The sequence below is a fragment of the Asterias amurensis genome, chromosome 6, assembly GCF_032118995.1.
Source record: "Asterias amurensis chromosome 6, ASM3211899v1".
Taxonomy (NCBI): Eukaryota; Metazoa; Echinodermata; class Asteroidea; order Forcipulatida; family Asteriidae; genus Asterias; species Asterias amurensis.
The window spans coordinates 5553634-5576196 of record NC_092653.1 but is presented as its reverse complement, the minus strand read 5'-3'; the positions used below and the strand labels follow the sequence as shown (position 1 = coordinate 5576196).

At 37.7% G+C, this 22563-nt stretch overlaps 1 protein-coding gene across 2 annotated transcripts; it reads left to right on the top strand.

Moving 5' to 3' along the window:
* Positions 1 to 8359: 8359 nt before the first annotated feature.
* Positions 8360 to 22491, top strand: LOC139938842 (hydroxyproline dehydrogenase-like). Of its 2 annotated transcripts, none has more exons than XM_071934485.1 (10): positions 8360 to 8476; positions 10621 to 11037; positions 11667 to 11860; positions 12971 to 13103; positions 13861 to 14037; positions 14603 to 14749; positions 18477 to 18606; positions 19297 to 19444; positions 20111 to 20199; positions 20913 to 22491. In XM_071934485.1, the coding sequence occupies exons 2-10, from the start codon at positions 10651 to 10653 to the stop codon at positions 21077 to 21079; spliced, it is 1572 nt and encodes a 523-aa protein (XP_071790586.1). In that variant the 5' UTR covers positions 8360 to 8476; positions 10621 to 10650; the 3' UTR covers positions 21080 to 22491. The 2 variants fall into 2 exon arrangements, with proteins under 2 accessions (XP_071790586.1, XP_071790587.1); XM_071934486.1 differs by having other exon boundaries at positions 8374 to 8480.
* The last annotated feature ends 72 nt before the right edge of the window (positions 22492 to 22563 follow it).

The following is a 22563-nucleotide window of genomic DNA, read 5'->3' as shown; positions in this document are numbered from 1 at the left end:
ATTTATTTTGGAAAAGTGCAGGTTAGTGATGGGTATTTTGTGTATACCAACAACAATGAGGTTGATGGTCATTATAAACTAGTATCCCCCCCCCCCCCCCCATTAAAAATCAAATCAAAAGGAAGTCAAGAAACAATGAAACTGTTTTCGCAAAGTTGAAGTCGAATTATCCCTCAAGGTTTAAAACCGTCGGGTTCTTTCTGAAGCGCCAAAAGTTTCTACTTTCTTCATCCATGGTCAGAGACAGATTTATGTTTGCATCACTGCAGACCTCATTAGAATGTATTCCCAACATGCCCAGTTTCATTGAAACAGTTTTATAGATAAAAGGGTCCGCCAACTCGCAATATTTAACTTATTAACTGCACATTACTTTCGCGTTTAGTTTGATTACCAACATGAACATTCGATAGTATACTTGAAACCATTTATTTTATTTTGACAATTAAAAATTCTGATAAATTAAAACAAAAAAGTGCAGGTTTAAGAGGTATTTGCTGTATACCAACAACCATGAAATTCATGGTAACCTCTCTCATCAAAAGTACAAAGTTAACAAGGTGAGTCAGGAAACAATGACACTGTTTTCGCAAAGTTGAAGTCGAATTATCACCAAGGTTTCAAACCATCTGTTCTTTCTGAAGCACCGCAAGATTCTATTTTCTTCCTCCACGGTCAGAGACAGATTTAATGTATTCCCAAATGGTTCAGTTTCATTGAAACAGGTTTAAGATAAAAAGGACCGCCAACTGGCAATATTCAACTCATTATCTACACCATACTTTCTCATCAAATAGTTTGATTGACAAAGTCAGAATTCATTATGGAAAAATCATTTATGCCTAACTTATTTGTAACCCTAAAAGTTCAAAGTGGAAGGTTTGAGTCAGGGGCTGATTTGACCCGAAGTTTAGTGATTCGGTTCCTTTAGAAATCTTGTAAAATATCCTGTAATTCTTTTAAAAGTCGTGTAAAACATTCTTTAAATCCTATGGAAAGTAAATAAATCCTTTAAAAAGCTTTTAAAACATTATTTAAATCCTTTAAAAAGTTAGATCATTTACAAAATCTTTAAAAACCTTCTTTAAATCCTTCAAAAATCACTTAAATATTTACAAAATTTTGTTTAATCTTTATAAATCCTTTAAAACATTCTCTATAAGTATTTCTAAATTCATTTTAAAATCCTTAATAAGAAATCATTAAAATCCGTTTAAAATCTCATAATAACATTCTTTAAATCCTTTAAAACTCGTTTAAACATTCGTTAAAACCTTTAACGAAAATCAGTTAAGCCTTTAAACATCTTTTGAAACATTCCTAAAAATCGTTTAAGGTCTTCAAAAAATCATTTAAATCCTTTAATAATCTGTTAAAACATTCCTTTGTCAAATATCGGCCTACGCAATTTGAACAATTTTGTTTACAAATCCCTCCTCTTCCATTTTGTGCTAATTGACTCCAACTAATATTATTTCAGCTCTTCCATTGCACTCTGACTTACAAACCCACAAGCTTGACCTCCCGAAGTTGTTTAAACTCCACGCTAAAAAATGTTTATCTGCGATTGTTTTTCTTCTTTTTGTTGGGGGGGGGGGGGCGAGAATCTTTGCTCGCGGAGATAACCTTTATTCTTTGATGGGATTTATCGGACTCGGCATGACCATTCAAACAATACAATACGCAATTATACAGGTGGCATGCCGCAAGATATGTAAACATACTGCAAGGTTTGAACACGGTGATTCGTTAAGTCCTGTGAAAATATGACACACAAGGCGGGCCTAATTATTGCGAGCCCCGAGCCTCGGGAGCCGCATTACGAGATTTGGGGAGGCTTGGTGTTGTGTATTTGTTTAACTTTTTGTTCCCCCTCTTTCTTGCTCTCTAAAGTGAACCATGGGTTCCTTCAGAGTGAACCGATTCGAGGGTCAAATGCCAGGATTGCAAACGCTTGCGAGAAAAGTGCACAGCTTTATGATGATTTTATTCTCTTCTTAGAAAAAAAATAAAAAAATAAAAAAATAGCAGTGCTAGTTTAATAGATCATCATTATTGTTGATAATTATATTTAAGGTTTTGTGTACTTTTTGTACGGCACGAAACACAATGTTTACAGATTTACATGAAACGTACATGGTTTGAATATGGTATAGAAAGCCTCCCTTAAAATATTACTTGCGAGGTGCTGCAGTTTTTGATAAATCAGTAAAACAATGTCACGAAAATTTGTTTAGTAGGCCCTATGTCGGCCTAACGCGACTCTACTGAAAACATTGCTCTGTGATTTTCACTTGTTTTCTCAAAAACTTGATGACTAATGATGTTGAAATTTCTACAGGTATAATTACATACATCTTCATTCACATTGAGTAATGATTTATGTCATGGCCAAACACTTGATCTTAATATGTTGTAACTACATTCCTTTCAGTCTATGTTCTAGTGCAAACTCAAAGTATAATGAAGAGCCCAAGGCAGATTTTTAAAAGGTCTAAATGATGACCTAATTGTCTTCCTCCATGGAATGACGACGAGTGTTGCTCTCTTGAAGTTCGTTTTCCACGAAAGGAAATGAAGAAGAAGAAAAAAAGTGAGGGTGATATGTGTTTGTTGTTTCATGTTTCACGACCAACCCATGGGAGAATAATAGGAAAAGCCTACTGGCCAGGTATGCTAATTGGCACACTCATAATAAACACATACCAATGCTTCAATTCTAAATACAGCCGTCGATTTCACAAAACTCTTCCTAACTTAGGATTAATCTTATGACTTAAGACAAGTCCCAACCCTGCACTGTAGCATGCAGACCTTAAAGTCACCTGGAAGTGGTATTTTTTCAAAATAAAGCTTTTGTCACTAATATATGTGTTTTGATGAGTGGAATGTGAATAAACAGTTAACTAAGGTTTTAAAAAATCAGTTGTTATGCTATTTACAAATTTAAGAGTAGACCCCGACCCGAGAGGGCGCTGTTCGTGACGTCAATCGAGGCAGACTTTGCCTGTAATGCGTAGAGTAAACACAATTGTGAGTTTGTAAGTTAAAAAAAAAATAATAATTGTTTTTTTTCTGGCAATGCCGACCAGGTGTATTGCTGCTGAATGCAGAAAAACACTTTTTGAAATGTACCAACTCACGACTTGGACGTACATGTACTTTGCACGTGTGTTTACTATACGCATTGCAGGCAAAGTCTGCCTCGATTGACGTCAAAAAAGGGGTAGGCGGAGTCAGCCCCCCAAACAGCTTTATATATTTTTTAAACATATAAATCGTGACAAACAATTACTAAAAAAAATTGTTTCATTGTTCGTAAGCATATACTCTTATGTTTGAAAGAAAAAACATTCTATTTCCAGGTGACTTTAAGATTAATCCTAAGTTACGACGAGTTACTTGTCCTAAGTCGAGTGAAATCGACGGCAGGACGGACACCTTGGATAATTGTCAAAGACCAGTACTCTCACTTGGTGTACCCCAACATTATGCATAAAATAGCAATGTGGAAAAATTGGACTCTTTGGTCATCGAAGTTGAAGAGATAAATGAACGAAAACTTTTAAACCCTGATGCACACATTCGTGTGCTTTCATAATATTCATAATAAAAGGCCTTAGCTGAAGTCTTTTGTTATTTGAGTGAGAAATTACCTCCTTCTCAAAAACTACGTTTCAGAGGGAACCGTTTCTCACAATGTTTTACACTATCAACAGCTCTCCAGCAACGAGCAATGGCCATTATACGTTACCAATCGTTTTTATGCTAATAATCATTTGAGTAATTATTACCAATAGTGTGTCCACTAAAATGTTTTTATACAGAAGGTAACATTGGGCAGAGGGTATACCCCCATCTTCCTTTCACTACGCGTACACATCTTGTTTAACATTGAAATCACAACTTATAAGTGTATCCTTAAAAAGTGTACTCTTCGAAACGTCCAGACCACCCTGGCTGATTTCAGAGCCAACACTTCCACAAAAGAGATTTACAAATGGTTACACCAGCAAGTTTACTATTTATTTATAGTTTCTTCCTATCTTTAAATCATGTTTTTAGTGATTTAAGGAAATTGACTTGAAAAAAAAAAACTTGACACACATGTTTCGAGCAAAATTGCTCCAAGTTTTAGTCGTGAACTACATGGTATACATACTGTTTGAAACCTTATGACTCCATCCCAACCGGAAACTCTTCGAGAATCCGGAAAATACGCATAGCCCAATAAAATGTATGTTTCCTCGAATATCTGTCTCTGACGTGTTTCTGAATATGCAATAAAACAAAAATATTGTTTCTTGTCCAACATTCTTTTTTTGGTTTTTTTTTTACATTTCTTGCACACCAGGCCTGAGTCACAATCTTTTGGGAAAGCTAATCTTCGTGACAGTGATGTGCACATCTTTTCTACTTTAGGAGCATGCGCCTACAATTTGCATTAGGCCCTAAGCCTCAATAAAATTCCATTTCAGATCATTTTCCTTAGAAGTCCGGCTTCAAGCGAACATTAGCAAACAGTTGTCTATGGCCCTTTTCAAAACAACGGCTCCCAAGATTCGGCTCAGGCTAGCCTGAATATCTGACGTAACACGTCGAGGCTCGTGAATAAGTGAATAACGGATAAAGACAAGGGCCCAGTCTGGGCTCAGGTAGCTTTGCCCCGCGGATGCTGTGACTATATTGCGCGTGCTTTGCGTTAAGGCCGGTTTTATAGTCGGTCGCGCGATGTTCGCGCGACAGAAATCTTGCGCGCAATCCTAAGACTGAGTCCTATGATCGCGCGTCGAGATTTCATACGCCCGACCATTGCGCGGATGGCTTCAGACGAGACAACGGAACCTAAAACCAAAGCCTAAGACCAATAATTATTCGCGCAATCGCGCTACAGACACTACCTAGCTTTGAAGTTATCCCGCCACCATCTTAGAGGTAAACAATTTTAATGCAACAATAAAAACGCAGAGGGCGCCCTACTCAATTAACGTCACGTGCATAAGGTCCCAAAATGTGATAGTGTAAAACTTTAGATAACACAAAAACAAAATGGTCTTGAAGTCATGGTGAACTACTGCTTTACAAATAATTTTACTGTTTCACATTCTGTTATTACAACTACCAACGTTGTGAAAAGGGGGAACACAAAACGATTTCCCAATCCCGTTGATCAAGAAAAGAGCATCATATGCGATGTCATTGTCCGTACCTTCTAAGACATCGATACACAACGAATCCCCTTGTCGATGTAAGGCCTTTGAATCATTGTCGAAGCGATAATTCACATCTTCCTTCCGGTTGTCATTCCCCTTCGGACTAACACGCAGTTCCAAGTATATGAAACACGGAATGGAAGTATACGAATGGGAATTGGTAGTTTGGTTAAATCAATAGTCTTGGTCCAAGATGTATCTCAAACTTATAACGCAACGTGACGTAACGTAACGTAATTACCCTGCAGAGTGTGCGCTTTTCTTCTTGATTTCATTTCGGTTGATGACTATTTGAAGCAACAACAAGAACAACAACAAGAACAACAACAAAAACAACACTACAACAACAACAATAACAACAACGACAACGAAAAAGACGACAACAGCAACAGCAACAACAACAACAACAACAACAACAACAACAACAACAAAATAGGCTTACATTCATTGAGTGCTCTCACTCATTAAAGATGGATACGGCATGATTTATTAAAAATTAAAGGCAGTGGACACTAATGGTATTATTATTTTAAACCTTTCTTGGTGACGAGTAATGGGGAGAGGTTGATGGTATAAACCATTGTGAGAAACATCTCCCTCTAAAGTGCCATAGTATTCGAGAAAGAAGCAATTTTCCACGAATTTGATTTCGAGACCTCAGATTTAGAACTTGAGGTATCGAAATCAACCATCTAAACGCACACAACTTCGTGTGACAAGGGTGTTTTTCTTCTTATATGTTTATCTCGCACGTTCGATGACCGATTGAGCTCAAATTTTCACAGGTTTGTTATTATAATTATGTTGAGATACACCAACTGTGAAGACTAGTGTTTGACAACTACCAATAGTGTCAACTGCCTTTAAAGATGGATACGGCATGATTTATCAATAAGTAGCCCTTTCATTTGTAGCTACTAGTGAAATAGTATCTATCCTCAGGAAATAAACAATAATTTTGTTCAATTAGATGATTGTTTTAGAACCTTCAGAAGGTCCTTCTTAAAGGAACACGTTGCCTTGGATCGGACGAGTTGGTCTATAAAAAAGCGTTTGAAACCGTTTGTTATGAAATGTATATGGTTGGAAAGATGTTTTAAAAGTAGAATATAATGATCCACACAAGTATCACTCAAACTTGCACGGTTTTCATTTTACGTCGCGAATTAACACGGTCGGCCATTTATGGGAGTCAACTTTTTGACTCCCATAAATGGCCGACCGTGTTAGTCGACGAGGTAAAACGAAAACCACGCAATTTAGAGGCATATTTGTGTAGATTATTGTATTCTACTTTTACAACATCTTTCTAACCATATCAATTTTATAGCAAACGGTAACAAACGCTTTTCAAAGACCAACTCGACCGATCCAAGGCAACGTGTTCCTTTAAATCATGGAGTAAGGCATCCAAGGAAGTTTACCTCAATGACTCACGTGATCTATGGTACAGTCAACCACTGATTTGGGCCACTGTCCAAATACTAACCGAACAGAAGCATAAGTCAAAGATGTGTTTGACTCGGAACAGAGGACATGATGAGGACCAAGCATAGAACTATATAACGAACATGGGGCCACGGTCACAGTAGGCTTAATTCCAGGAAGCCGCTTTAAGAGCTGCAAATATTGCTTAACAATTGTCTGCTAAGCATATGAGCAGGATACAAGTCACAAATTGTATACGTGACATGTTAGTTTAACTGATAACCTCAGTTGGATGTTAGCATAATTTTGTTACGCTAAGCTACTTTTTGTGCTTAGCGCAGCTCTATAAAATTGGGCCAGCAGGTCATTAATTAACAACGTGCGTTTTACAACCATCAAAGAACCATCAACAAAATTGGCAGTGACTTCTACAACGGAAGCTCATAAATGTACAGGTGATCTTGCCAAAACCACACCAACTAAGTGGCACCTTATCATAGTCTAGAAAGACTTCCCACAAATACTATCCAGACGTCGTTAAGTGATTTTAGTTGTTTCTGTAATAACCACGGACAATACACATTTACCTGTTGGGCTGGTAAAGTGAAAGTTTTCTTTAGACAGTGGTTTTCCCTCCATTTCAGTCAACTTTTAAATCTATAACTACCGCCCTGATCAAGAAGAAAGTTTTTTTTTGTTTCTGACCTACTTTAGTTGACACTTTCCATAAACACGAAATACCAAAGTAAACCACACCAGACTCTTGCGGGTAACCGGGAATGGAACACCGTCCTTTACGCAAATTTCTGTGGTTGTTGCGGACAGATGCCTTTGCACCAAACAGGCACGGTGGCATTAGCTGGTCATAGGGATTTCCAATCCACATTTTGTCACAAATCCAGAAGAACAACAAAGTAAAATCTAAAATCTGACAGTCTAAAAAATCATACAAACGGCCACAGATTGCAAAATTATTCGCTTTTGGTTGAGATCGGTCACGGCAGCCCGTCAAGTTGGGTCGAAGCTGTGGCAAAGAGGGCAGTATTGCAGAAACGCGGGGTTGACAGGAGATTCTGCACCCTCCCCACCCCACCTCCCCCCCTAAAATATTTTGAATTTGTTTGATTACTGTGACTGTTAAAAACGATCCAACTTTGTATTTCTTTCGGTTCAAAAACGGTTTGCAAAAAAATATACATCACAAAATAAAAATCATAAGTTGGTTTGAAAGTTTTCAAATTGTTATATTTATATGACTTAGTAATTTAAAACAGACATACGTCATAATTATTGTGTTTTAAAAAGTCACATGGTCAAAAAATGCACAAAATATAACACATATAAAGCGGTCGGACACCCCTCATTAAAAAAATAAATAATGCAGTTGATTTCACATTATAATCAAAATGAAAAGTTGACAAATTTTGTTGTTTGTGTTTCCAGATTATTAACATAATTATATGAGACAAGTTAAGTTCTCGTTTTGAGGCAATTCATGCCACCGATCGCGAAAGACCATCGCAGATTGAAAATTTGATTACCGGTTTTAAAACACATCACCTTTTATTTATTAAACGCCTCTTTGTCGTTGAAGTCCGCGAGACTGTGGTTATTTCTCTGCAATCCACACGATCCAACTCGCAATAAATAACCGCGGGTTATTCACAAGAGGGCGCAGTTTCAGCGTTTACGAAGAAGGCTCAGCAGAGGCAGCATAAATCGGATCATCGGATGTTTCCGTTGTTATTATTAGGTGTTGTGTACGTGGGAACCCTGGGGGGATGGTCGGGGCAAGAAACTAGTTGAGAGCCACAGAGAGCAGGGAACAGCAAGGGGTAGGTAGGGGTTGAGCTATGGAATCAGAGAGGAAGGGTCCTTCCTTTATGATGGAATGAACACTATACAAATGGTTTTTAACTGTCCCACTGTATTATTGGCAGGAAGTTATGTTATGATACAGTCGTTTGACCAGTTCGGGATCACTTTTTGAATTCACATTGTTTTTTTGTTGCAATCTCTTTGATATCTTAAACAAAAAGGTTTATCAGTTTACCTAAACATGACATAAAACTCACCAAGTATTCGCTGACAAAAAAGATTAGTTCTTTTGAAGAGGCTTTGAGAAAAGTATCGTCACCTGTTTGACCAGTTCAGGATCAGTTGAATCTATTCTGAATCGGTAGAGTGCCCTTTATTGCAAACCCATACTCCCATTCATAAAACTGTCTCTCAAGGACACGAAACTTCAGAGGTGTGTTGGCATGGACTTGGACTTCCTTTCTTTAGTGAATGTCATGCAAGTGTCCTCAATAGCAGCGCAAAAACCCAGCCACAAAACCACAAAACAACAGCAAAGGCAAATGCAAAAGTGAAGCGAACCTAAAAAGCAATATTGACCCCTCCAAGTTTAATTTTCTCACAAAATAAAAAATCTACAAGAATTTGTTGAAGTAATGTTTCTCAAAATCAGCTAAATAAACTTTCTACTGCAGTAGTATGATTTTATCATACTTACTGACTTTAGTAAGTTAGTGCGGCACAATTTGACGCAATGAGATGTTGAGTGATCCCGAACTGGTCAAGGGTAAGCTGCCCCCCCAAAGAAGATTTTGGGATCTTCGTCACCTCAAAAAAACAAGATGACTGCACAGTATTTACAGGAATGTCTTTTTACACATTCTTATCATTTTACATAAATATTTTTTGCCCCGGCACTCCAATTCTAAAGGTAAGAAGTTTTAACAGTGTTTTTCAATCAACATTTTTAAACAAAAAAATGATAAATTTCGAGGACAACCTTCAGGAAAACAGCCATAATTTATTTGCTGATGATATTTGGCACCTTATTTTGGGTTTGTTGGTTTAATGGGTGTTAATCTTCACATTTATCAACAGAAATTGGTAATAATGAGAAGTGATATACTTATTTGGTTATTGCAAAGTTGAAGTGATCCCGAACTGGTCAATGATCCCGAACTGGTCAAATGACTGTAGTACATTGAAATTAACAAATACAATAACATCTGCAACACTGAGTAGATTGATTGTCTGTCCTAACTCCTACAGTCTTTATCCATTGACAATGACGTAGTATAAACCGCTAACTGGGGCTGTCAAAGTCATTGGAGGACGAATGTTTATGTGCATAGTCGTCTAGTCAGTCCACTAGAGTAGACTACTAATAAAGTACTAGTCCAAATGAAATAATCAACAAGTTGTACTTTTTTTGTACACGCGCGTGTGGGTGATTTCCGGTTTGTTTATAATATATGCATGGAATCGGATGATGGTTTATGGGTATGGTCTTCCTTTTCATGTGTCAAGGTATGGCCATGGTCAATCCTACACTAATTTAGTCAAGCGTGAAGCCTTTCTCTATCGGTCACAATGGGTCTTTGGGAACTAGGCAAACTTACTACCACATACAGGCGGATTATAAACACCAAAGACCAAGGCTGGCAACACTAGAGCCACCATCATCTCTCTCGTTGGTAATGATTATGAATTTCACAAATCATGAAGTTGTGATTCAGTAACTGGACGACAATACTTATTTCAGTCATTGTGAAACCAGTGGACTAACTTGGTAGGATTCGAACCAACAACCTTGTGATTGCAAGTACTGCAATAGTTGCAATAATAATCAACCTAGCTCTGGTACAGTGGTGGTACTCCTAAAACTGCAATAGTTGCAATAATAATCAACCTAGCTCTGGTACAGTGGTGGTACTCCTAAAACTATTTGACTTAAATGAGGTTCGTTCCACTATCGTTCGTAGAGACGATAGCGGAACGCACCTAGAGTACAGTGGTGGTACAGATGTAGGGTGTTGCGTTATGCAACAGAGGAGTCCAACCTGGGATAGGATCAGACCATACAAGATATTGTAAACTATTTGCTTAGTTATATCATTAATTAACTAATTAATTATTAAATAATGCATAACTTGTTTAATATTTCTTCCTCCATACTCCGTAGGACAAGACCTCCCAATAAATTAGCACCAAGATGTTGCGATCGCAGCCTGTTCTTTCAGAGCTGTTTTCCTCCTTCAAGTGTTTACACTCAAACAAACTTCAAAATGGGATCCGAACTCTTCCCCACCACCAAGGCAGGGGCTTGGTCGCTGGACTTCACTTTTGTCGAACAGTGAACTCTTCTAGAAATTCTTCGCTGAGGATTCTGAGACCTCCTGTCGGAACAATCCCCGCCTCGGATTGCCTTCATCAAGTTCCCGGGAGTTGCAGAAGTTCACATTCAGAAGTTGCTGGCCATCAACATTTTGACTTCTCAACACCCGAAGCCTTCCGAGATAAGACCATCAGAGAGCTTTCACGTGGATTAGTTGTGCTGAAATTATGCAGCTACACTGCATTCGTTGACAACAGTTTGAAGGTATTTAGAAATAGAATTTGTATGGATTAGTAAAAAACTACTACCAAATAGGTAGGCTAATAAAACATTTCTACTAGACTAAAAATAGGTACTATGTGGGGTTCTGAAGTCTAAAACATTTGTCAGTTTTAAAGAAACTTTTATTTTTTGCGGCAACTTTAGGGTAAGGTTTGAAAACACCCTACAAATTGTAGGCATTTATATCACATTTATATATAATTTGTTTTTACCTTTACACCAATGTGTATAAAGCACTGTATACTCGGTACTTTTCCTGAGTGCTGTGTAAACAAACCCACAGGCCAGTCACAATGTGAGATTCAAACTCAAGACCTTTGCATTGCTAGAGCAGATGTCTTACCACTAGACCACAGAACTTGCCCCGATGACTAGGGTTCTAATCTCACCCAAGTTATTGGCCTGTGGATTTTTTCCATAAAACAGGGGAAAGTACCGAGTATCAGTGCTTAATACACATCAGTGTAAGGGTAAAAACATTTGATATTCTTTATCCCCATCCCCGATGCAGAAATTTACATCTATCACATCATGGGTCGGCTTTGTCTGGGCCACATTTGATAGCACAATAGCTATCCCATTAATATTATTTTTGTGGCCAACCCAAACAGATCATGAGTGTCTCACAGCGTCTTCTTGGGCAGCGACTGTTTGAATTCTCTGCAAGGTGCACATTCTACGGCCACTTCATCGCAGGAAACGGAGAGGTCGAAGCAAAGGAACTCGTCAGAAAGTTTAAAAACGCAGGTGTGGCGACTATTTTATCTATCACAGCCGAGGAAGACGTCGGGGAGAGCCAAGACAGGTCCGCATCCAATATTTTTTATTTAATTTCATTTACTCTGGCTGTGAAGCTACATTTAGTAACTCTAAGGAAAGGGAACGTAAAGGAATACGTTGCCTTGGATCGGACGAGCTGGTCTTTGAAAAGCGTTTGAAACCGTTTGTTATGAAATGCATGGTTAGAAAAGTTTAACATAATGATACACACAAGTAGCGTGTTTTCCTTTTACGTCGCGAACTAACACGATCGGCCAAACGTTTTTCTTCACGACGTAAATGAAAAACCAAGCAATTTCAAGTGATACTTGTGTGGATCTGTCGTTTTAAAATATCTTTCTAACAATATGCATTTCATAACAAACGGTTTTCAAATGCTTTTTAGAGACCAACTCCACCAATCCAAGACAACAGGTCCTTTAACCACTGTACTTGCCAAGATCCAAATGGAGAGAAGACAAGGAAGGAAGTTGCAGTTTTAGATGTGGGAGGAATTAAAACCCTACAGAATTATCCAGGGAAAACCCCACGCAGTCAGGTAGGGACTGAAAACCTAATCCACATAGTGCCCCTGGAGGGACTTGAACCGGGGTCCTAGAGGTGGAAGGTGGGGAAAGATACCACTGTGCTGACCCAATATTTTGTTGTTGTTATCATTTTTAAAGGCAGTGGACACTATTGGTTTTTGTCAAAGACTAGCCTTCACAGTTGGTGTATCTCAACATTATGCATAAAATAACAAACCTGTGACAATTTGAGCTGAATCGGTCATCGAACTTGCAAGATAATAATGAAAGGAAAAAAACCCTTGACACACGAAGTTGTGTGCGTTTAGATGGTTGATTTTGAGACTTCAAGTTCTAAATCTGAGGTCTTGAAATCAAATTCAAGGAAAATTACTTCTTTCTCGAAAACTACTTCACTTCAGAGGGAGCCGTTTCTCATAATGTTTTATTCCATCAACCTCTCCCCATAACTCGTCACCATAAAAGGTTTTATGCTCAAAGTTATTTTTAATAATTACCAATAGTGTCCACTGCCTTTAAAAAGCAACAGTTCAAGAACATTCCTCAAAGTTTCTTCGCCTAGCAGTTTAACAGGCAAAATTTTTCTTTTTGATTAACTGGGGGTGCAGTTACGACGAACCAAGATACGATAAGAATGCCGGAGACTACATGACCAACAACGATCTCTCAGCTCGGTTAGCAGACAAGTTCAGCCCAGTCAGCCAACTCAAAATTACTTCATTCACCAAGGCAGATGTTATGGTATGTTAAACATCAGTTTAGAACACAGGGCTTTGAATTTTACACAGGCCCATCACTAGCTTAAAACCTTGAAGTACTATTTGTTTTTACAGATCCATAAAAATAGAGGCAATGGGTCTAACTTAATTTAACTTTATAGGAAATTGATTCATTAAAATCATTTGTGTCATCACTTTCTAGTCAATTCCAATACCAAATGTCTGTCCTCGTTACAAACAATATGTCTTTAAGCAGCCGCTTAACTTCTTAAATAATAAGACATTTGTTATACTGTTTGGTCAGCATACTTATTATCAGTTGAGAATTGTACAAAACAAAATACAGGAGAAAATGTTGTCTTTTTTGTACCCTCCCAATCACAGTCCAAAACATTATCTTTTGGAACCAAAAGGACCCATTAGTATGGACAGACCCAATTTCCAATTGACTGCTTCTGTTATACTTGTCGGTACCTGTTCTTTGTGAAAAAGACTTTGCCAGTATTGAAGTGACAGATTAAGCACAAACTTAATACTATGAAACAACTTGCCAGAAAAACAAACCAGTTTTTTTATACCAAAATCTTGATATAAATACACATTTGTAAAAAGGCAATTTCAAAAATATGTCAACTAAAGTTGAAAATAAGTCGCAATGGATGGTAAAAGTCAACTGACTCATTTTGAGATCTTCGCTTTATCACACTCCCAAAGTAAAAACAAAATGCAGCAGAAATTTTACTGACACAATATACTGATATTTTTTTCTTGTTCTACAGGCCCGTCTATCAGAAAAACTCGCAGAGTACAATTTAGGCTTTGACAACGACACTCCCCTTAGCGTGCGTAATCTAGCCCTGGGATTAGACGGGAAGATGGCGCCTATCCCCATGTTGACCGAGGCGGAGTGTAACCATCTTCAGCTCACCTTAATGAGACTCAACAATATATGTGAGGTAAAATAAATTGTTATAATTATTTGTTTAATTTTCAAAATAATTGTTGGCATAAAAATTACTTGGTAACGAGCAATGGAGAGCTGTTGATAGTATGAAACATTTGTGAGAAACGGCTCCCTCTGAAGTAACGTAGTTTTGAGAAAGAGGTAATTTTTCACTCAAATATTGAAAGACTTCAGGCCTGAAGCCTTTTATTAGACATCTGAAAGCACACAAATTTGTACAACAAGGGTGTTTTTTCTTTCATAATTTTCTTGCAACTTTGATGACCGATTGAGCCAAAATGTTGGGACACACCAAAAGAGAATACTGGCCTTTGATAATTACCAAACATGTCCAGCCATCTGTTTCACCAAACTCTTGCTAACTGAGGATTAATCTTAAGACTTAGGTTGAGTTAAGTTCCTTAACCATAGCAGTTAGGATGCATTGAACCCATCCTAAGTTAGAATGAGTTACTCGTCCTACCTCGAGAAGATAGGATTAATCCTAGGGTTTCGTGAAATCTGCTACAGTGCCCTGTACCACAAACCATTCATTTTGTGTTTCCTTTTTTTCACAGCATGCAGTACAGAACAACATACAGATACTGGTGGATGCAGAGAAGACTAATATAAACCCAGGGTTAACTCTGCTAACCTTGGCACTCATGATGAAGTTCAATAAGGAAAGACCTTATGTATGGAATACCTATCAGTGTTATTTAAAGGTAAACTTCCGGATTTTGTTTCCAAAACTATCATCATTTGTTGTGTTTTCCAGGCATGATATTCATCCTACATCAGCCTGATTTCCGATTTGTTTTGCCCTTAAAAACGATTAAAGTCACCTGGAAGTGGTATTTTTTCAAAATAAAGCTTTTGTCACTAATATATGTGTTTTGATGAGTGGAATGTGAATAAACAGGTATCTAAGGTTTTAAAAAATCAGTTCTTATGTTATTTACAAATTTAAGAGAAAACCCCGACCTGAGAGGGCGCTGTTCGTGACGTAAATCGAGGCAGACTTTGCCTGTAATGCGTAGAGTAAACACAATTGCAAAGTACATGTACGGACCAAGTCGTGAGTTTGTACGTTTCAAAAAAAAAAAAATGTTTTTTTCCGGCAATGCCGACCAGGTGTATTGCTGCTGAATGCAGAAAAAACACTTTTTGAAATGTACCAACTCACGACTTGGACGTACATGTACTTTGCACGTGTGTTTACTATACGCATTGCAGGCAAAGTCTGCCTCGATTGACGTCACAAAAGGGGTAGGCGGAGTCAGCCCCCCAAACAACTTTATATATTTTTTAAACATAATTATAAATCGTGACAAACAATTACTAAAAAAATTGTTTATTGTTCGTAAGCATATACTCTTATGTTTGAAAGAAAAAAAATTCTATTTCCAGGTGACTTTAAATATCCTGAAATGTCTATTAAAGCTTACACCATGTGTACGTTGTAGGTAAGCCCTTGTACCTGATCAAATGTTCCTACTTAAAATTGGTTTGAAAAAAAACTTGTTGATTTAACACATGTTATACTAGCAGGCATGACATTCTTCATACTTAAAGGGAAGGTACACTATTGGTAATTAATCAAAATAATTATTAGCTTAAAACCTTACTTGGTGACGAGTAATGGGGAGAGCTTAATAGTAAAAAACATTGTGAGAAACGGCTCCCTCTGAAGTGGAGTACTTTTCGAGAAAGAAGTAATTTTCAACGAATTTGATTTTGAGATTTTTCAGATTTAGAATTTGAGGTCTCGAAATCAAGCATTTGAAAGCACACAACTTCTTGTGTCAAGGGTGTTTTTTCTTCCATTATTATCTCGCAACTTCGATGACCGATTGAGCTCACATTATCACAGGTTTGTTATTTTATGCATATGTTGAGATACACCAAGTGAGAAGCCTGGTCTTTGACAATTACCAATAGTGTCACTGTCCACTGTCTTTAAGTTTGATTTCTGATTTTCTGGCCCTAAGAAAAGTCAGAATTTTTTAAACACATAATCTGAAAAGTTCTCAATAAAATGTCCCACTTTTTTCAAAGATCCAACGAATATCATGCGTGACCAGACAGTGTAGTATCACACTTGAACTCATTGTGCAATACTTGCGCATATAGATTGGTACTAATTCTACCTCCATGGTTAAACGTGTCTGTGCACGGAGATATTAATAGCATGGTACCATACAACATTGACCTCAGTTTGACCCAAGCAGAGTCCTTCAAAGGCCAACACAACACACACTGTATATCAATCAGGTGGAAAGAGTGTGACTTATTGTAGTTGTACACAAATCATACTGTACCAGTCTTTTCGATAATTGTATATGATAACAAAAACACATTTTGTTTGTGAGCAAGGACGTTTACTATGCATGAACAGAGAAGGGAAGGGGAACCCAATTTGCTGTTCTTTTGGACAGTTTTTACCTTGCTGTCCCTTCGTGGCATGCAACTTTTCCTCGGATCAGCTGATTTTCTCTTTTTTTCAATCTCAGCTAGTTTTACCGTTCAAAATTGAAAAATACATTACAAAATCATTGATTATGAAATTTTGTAATTTCACCTTTTATGGTGAAGTACATGAGCATGCCTGCCTTTCATATATAAGGTGCCTATTCATATAAGCAAGGGAGCCTTGCTAAATTGAGTGTCTTTAAGAGTACCTCTCACTAAAACTTGGGAGCCTCGCTAAATTGAGTGTCTTTAAGAGTACCTCTCACTAAAACTTGGGAGCCTTGCTAAATTGAGTGTCTTTAAGAGTAACTCTCACTAAAACTTGGGAGCCTTGCTAAATTGAGTGTCTTTAAGAATACCTCTCACTAAAACTTAGTAGCCTGGCTAAATTGAGTGTCTTTAAGAGTACCTCTCACTAAAACTTGTGAGCCTTGCTAAATTGAGTGTCTTTAAGAGTACCTCTCACTAAAACTTGTGAGCCTTGCTAAGTTGAGTGTCTTTAAGAGTACCTCTCACTAAAACTTGGGAGCCTTGCTAAATTGAGTGTCTTTGAGAGTACCTCTCACTAAAACTTGGGAGCCTTGCTAAATTGAGTGTCTTTAAGAGTACCTCTCACTAAAACTTAGTAGCCTGGCTAAATTGAGTGTCTTTAAGAGTACCTCTCACTAAAACTTGGGAGCCTTGTCAAATTGAGTGTCTTTAAGAGTACCTCTCACTAAAACTTGGGAGCCTTGCTAAATTGAGTGTCTTTAAGAGTACCTCTCACTAAAACTTGGGAGCCTTGCTAAATTTAGTGTCTTTAAGAGTACCTCTCACTAAAACTTGGGAGCCTTGCTAAATTGAGTGTCTTTAAGAGTACCTCTCACTAAAACGTCCACATATTATGGTGATAGGCAGTTTGGAAAGGCAGCTGCTACACTCTGGATCTCTCTGCCCACATCCCTAAGAGACTTAACAGAACTGAACAAATTTAGGAGCGCACTGAAAACTCATCTATTTAAAATTAAACATTTTCACTGAATGGTTTTAAAATAAGTTTTAATTGTCAATAATCTATGTATATTTTTAACCTACTCTTAATGCTGGCAATGTGTAATAATGTGTTGTATTTTAGATTTTACACCTAATTGCATTTTTAATACTTCAGGATTTCTATTTATTAAGTTTGTTTACTAAGTGGTTGATTGTTTTTAAGAATGTTTACTCCCGTTGTTATAATTCAGTATTTTCTTATTTGTTAGTTTGTCTATTTGTCCATGTTCAGCGCCATAGAGCATGTTCACATGATTAGGGCGCTATACAAGTTTTGGTATTATTATTATTAAGTGAAAGGGTCTTTAGAGGTTCTACAGACGCTTTACACCACCACAACAAACTGGACACAAGAAGGAAGGTTTACACCTTCCAAAACAATTTGAAGCCAAAACAAGATGTTAACAAAATCAATGCTTCAGGAAAATTCCACATGCTTAAATCTCTGTAGTCAGTCGCCATTTTTAATACACATTTCTCTCATAGCAACCCAGTCTAGTTTTTATTATGTTTCCTTGTTACCTGTTTGTCTTGTCTCCTTGTTTGTAGTTTGTCTGTCTAGGCTGTCTTCTACAAGACTTGGCTTAATCTGACAGCCCTATACTCTCTTTATTTTGGTTTACATCGACTAACTATTTTCCCTACATCTTATGTGTGTATAATTTTGCTTATCTATGTAGCATTTTGTATAATGTTTGACAAGAGTAGTATGAAATAAATGTTTAATTTAATTTAATTTAATTTATTTAAATTGATTTATGGGGTTGAACAAAGAAATGACTTGAGTGGGATTCGAACCAACGACCGGCCTGTTAATCCGGAGGTCATTGGTTCGAATCCCACTCTAGTCAATTCTTTGTTCAACCCCATAAATCATTTACAAATTTACCCAGTGAGTTTCCCTTGTGGTTTATTTAAATTGAGTAATATTTATACATTTCTCCTTAGAAAAGCTTTGACGAACTCAAAAAGGACTTGCAGTGGGCAGAGCAACAGGGTTTATGTTTTGGAGTTAAAATAGTACGAGGAGCCTATCTTGATGGAGAGAAAGATTATGCTGAGAAGCATCAATTGGAAGGTAAAATAAACGGTTCTTTAAACGGTTTTGATACCTTTTCTAGATCAAGTTTTTGGCCATTACATTTTTGAATGAAGATTACATAGGCCCTATGTAAATATAATTTGCCTGCAGAAGTGTCAGCTTTATTAGTTGATAAGTTGATAAGTGAGAATCACAGACCATTGTTTTCAGGAGAGTCCGGTAAACCCTCTGCACTTGCTAAAATAATATCCGTCTCACTGAGAGGAAAAGTTATTTTTATGAAATAGTTTTACTTATTTCTCAATGTAACATAGCACCTTATTGAACCGTGTAGGTTGAATGTAAATCTGGGCCCAATTTCATAGAGCACAAAATTTTGCTTAAGCAAAAAAATCCTTGCTTTGTAAAATCAGATTACCGGCCAAGACTCAACTCAATTGTTATGCTAAGTAAACAACAGCTAAATAACAGTCACAAGCAATGTATATGGCATGAAATTTTGGCCAGTAACATGTGTAAAACAAGCGAGCTGTTTTCGTGCTTAAGCAAATTTTTTGCTTAAGTAGCTCTATGAAATTGGCCCCTGTTGATGTTTGTGTTTTGAGTCGTACAAAAATTGCTGTGGGTTATTTGGAGGCCTGTTTATACTATAAAGATTTCACCAGGGATGGAACTGGGTTTTCGTGAAAGAGTTTTTTGAACATTTTGTTTTCTCCCTCTGTAAAGATCCATGCCATCCAAGTTTTGAAGCTACGAGCGAGATGTACAACAACGCCGTTGACTTCATGCTGACTCGCATACACAAGAATCCTGGCAAATGTGCAATCATTGTAGCAACTCACAACGAAGAGTCAGTACGGAAAGCAGCATTAAAGTAAGACAATTGGCTGTGTCTAGATTGGTGGATACGGCTGTTGCCAAGGCCAACCTTTGCTTCACTGCATGTTACGTGGCAATCCAGCCGCAGCCACAAGCCATTAAATTTGGAAATGACCCTAGTAACTAAATTTTAAGTATCAAATAATAAACCACAAGGGAAAGTGACTGGGTGGATTTTAAATGATGGGGGGTTGAGCAAAGACAAATTTACAGGATTTGAACATGAAACATGAATATTAAAATGCTGCTGTCCCAGGAAATTCCATCCACCAGAGATTCTGCCCCCTCATGGGAAATTAACGTGGGTTGGAAGAGGATGGTTCAAAAGAGGGCGCTATCAGAAGAATTTTGTACATAGTTCACTGTGGGGGGGGGGGAGGCACCAGAATCTCCTGCCACACTGGCACTCTACCAACTGAGCTATGGAAATTGCCAACATGGCTTTTAAAGCGCTGGTGATTAGTTAATCCAGAGGTTGTTGGTTCGAATCCAGCTCTTGTCAATGTTTCTTTGTTCGATCACCCCTTATAATAATAAAGATTTTTGTAAAGTGCCTAATGCCAAAAGCCTACAATTTTCAAGTATGTAAACCAACCTCCTGCTTGAAAGTGTTTCTTGATTTTAATGATAGAGTCTCCCACCCCCCCTTTTTTTTTTTTAGAATGCAGGCGTTGGGACTATCTCGTACATCTGGTGAGGTTGTCTTTGGTCAAATTTTGGGTATGGCGGACCACATCACCTATGCGCTAGGTAAGACATTTACACTATTAATAATAATAATAATAACCAGTTTTTACAGCGCTTTTCCTACCCGAAGGGTGTCTCTAAGCGCTTCCACATTATTACCTCTGGTCACTGGGCCTTAATTCATTCCTTAAACCATCTCAGCTCCCTGGGGAGTATACAGCCTGTGCAACAAATATGCGCTACTTGGCTAAATCAATCACAAGAACCATCTCTGCCCTCACAGGAACCCATTTACCCCTGGGTGGAGAGAAGCATGTAGTTAAGTGTCTTGCTAAGGGAAACAAGTGTCATGACTCCCGAACCCACACTCTGCTGAACAGAATCATAAGAGCTTGAGTTTGGTGCTCTTATCTGCTCAGCCACGACACCCTAAGTAAGAAATTAGTTTCTTAATAAACACAACTTCAACGTTTTATTACTTGCGGGCATCTCCAAGCACCCCTGAACGATGTGCACAAAGTTACGGTTTATATGCGACCCATTTTTACAGGTTTTTTTAGGGTAAAGGATGTACATTGTACACATACTTGGTTTCTTTCAGGCCAAAACAATTTTGGATCTTGTCTTAAGGACACAAGTGTCACAACTTTGGCCTTGTTGGATATTCGACACAGAAGCGTTACAATTTTCCGTATTCCACTCGCGCTTGTGTGATGACTTATTATATTCAGTTTATTACATAACTTTTAACTATTGTTTATTTTTTTTCCACATAGGTCGCGAGGGTTACCTCATCTACAAGTCTTCCCCGTATGGCCCAATAGAGGACCTCCTTCCCTACCTCGCTCGGCGAGCTCAGGAGAACAGATCTATTTTTAAGAATCAAGGCGTAGAGAGGACGCTCATGTTGCAGGAATTAAAGAGAAAACTCACTTTCCGATAACCGTTTTTTATTTAGGCTATAATGTAACAGTTTAGGCACTAATTTGTCAATGCCTGCATTAAGAATCAAGGCGTGAAGCAGATGCTTATATTGCAGGAATTAAAGAGAGAACTCACCCTCCGATAACGGACTCTTTTTTTATGACCTTCTGATACCCAAGCTTTTTTTATGATGCAATAATGAAATGGTTTTGGACATAATTTGTCAATGCCTGCTTTATCAGTTCCTCACAAATATTAACAAACTAGACATTGATACATCCTCACTTTTAAGACAACATTCATTCCAATCCCTTTGTTTTCAATTTGGGGCCTATCAGTTTCTCACAAATATTAACAAACTAGACATTGATACATCCTCACTTTTAAGACAACATTCATTCCAATCCCTTTGTTTTCAATTCGGGGCCTATCAGTTTCTCACAAATATTAACGAACTTGACATTGATACATCATCAGTTCTCAATTCGATTGTTTAGGCAGTAGTTTTTCAATGCCGGCATTATCAGTTTTGCACAAGTATTGACGAACTTGACATCTTTATCTGTCAATTACAGCAACAATCTTCACACTGAGATATCATTAGTCGCAGACAATGATTACATCATCAGTTTTAAGATTCATTCAAATCCTTTTGTTTCCAATTCAACAAACATATCTCTGACCTTTTCTGAGAATGTTATCAAAGGTCAAAAGCTAACATTCATTCAAATCCTTTTGTTTTCAATTCAACAAACTTATCTCTGACCCTTTCTAAGAATGCTATCAAATGCCAAAGGTCAAAAGCAAAATATTTGTACCACCCAGAAACAAGTTAGATTTAGAGGTCGTTCAGACACAGTACTAAAGTAGGTTTAACTCGTGGTTCCACTCTGTGTGTCTGAACGGTTCTAAAGTAAGACCGAATCGGGTTTAACCCATAAAAGTTAGACTGTCGAGCCAGGGGGTTTCTCTTTAGACGACTTTGGGTTTATCTTTTGACACTGTGTGGGGACAGAATTAAAAAAAGACCATATCCGGTGCTGTCTGTACTGAACGCAATTTTTTACGACCACCCTGTAAAGTTGAATAGGTTAAGTTAGTACACTGTCTGAACATACCCTTGGAGACAATGGTAAACAGGATCAATATCAGTTACAGTCAAGAACAATGGGGAGAAAACGTTCACTGCAGTCTCCAAACTCGGTCAAGTTTACTTTGTGAAACAATCAGAGATTAGGGTTCATAATTGGTGATAAAAATGTCTGTACCAAGATCCAAGTTTGAGAGATATGTTGAAATGATGGAACTTGAGATTTCAATGAGCATTGTATTCTCAGTACAGGGAAATAGCTCAAAAGGCAGGATTTTAACAAGTCTGCAACTTCATGAAAATAAAAGTTTAAGCTTTCTCATCTTTGAACAATGTTAAAAGCGCCATGAGCATTTTTTGGGGATAACGACACTATAGAAGGCGTCATGATTAAGATTTTTATAATGGCAATC

Coding starts and splice junctions, on each gene's coding strand:
- LOC139938842 (XM_071934485.1), top strand. CDS start 10,651: ATGTTGCGATCGCAGCCTGTTCTTTCAGAGCTGTTTTCCTCCTTCAAG. Junction 13,104..13,860: donor TCACCAAGGCAGATGTTATG/GTATGTTAAACA, acceptor CTTGTTCTACAG/GCCCGTCTATCAGAAAAACT. Junction 20,200..20,912: donor CCACATCACCTATGCGCTAG/GTAAGACATTTA, acceptor TTTTCCACATAG/GTCGCGAGGGTTACCTCATC.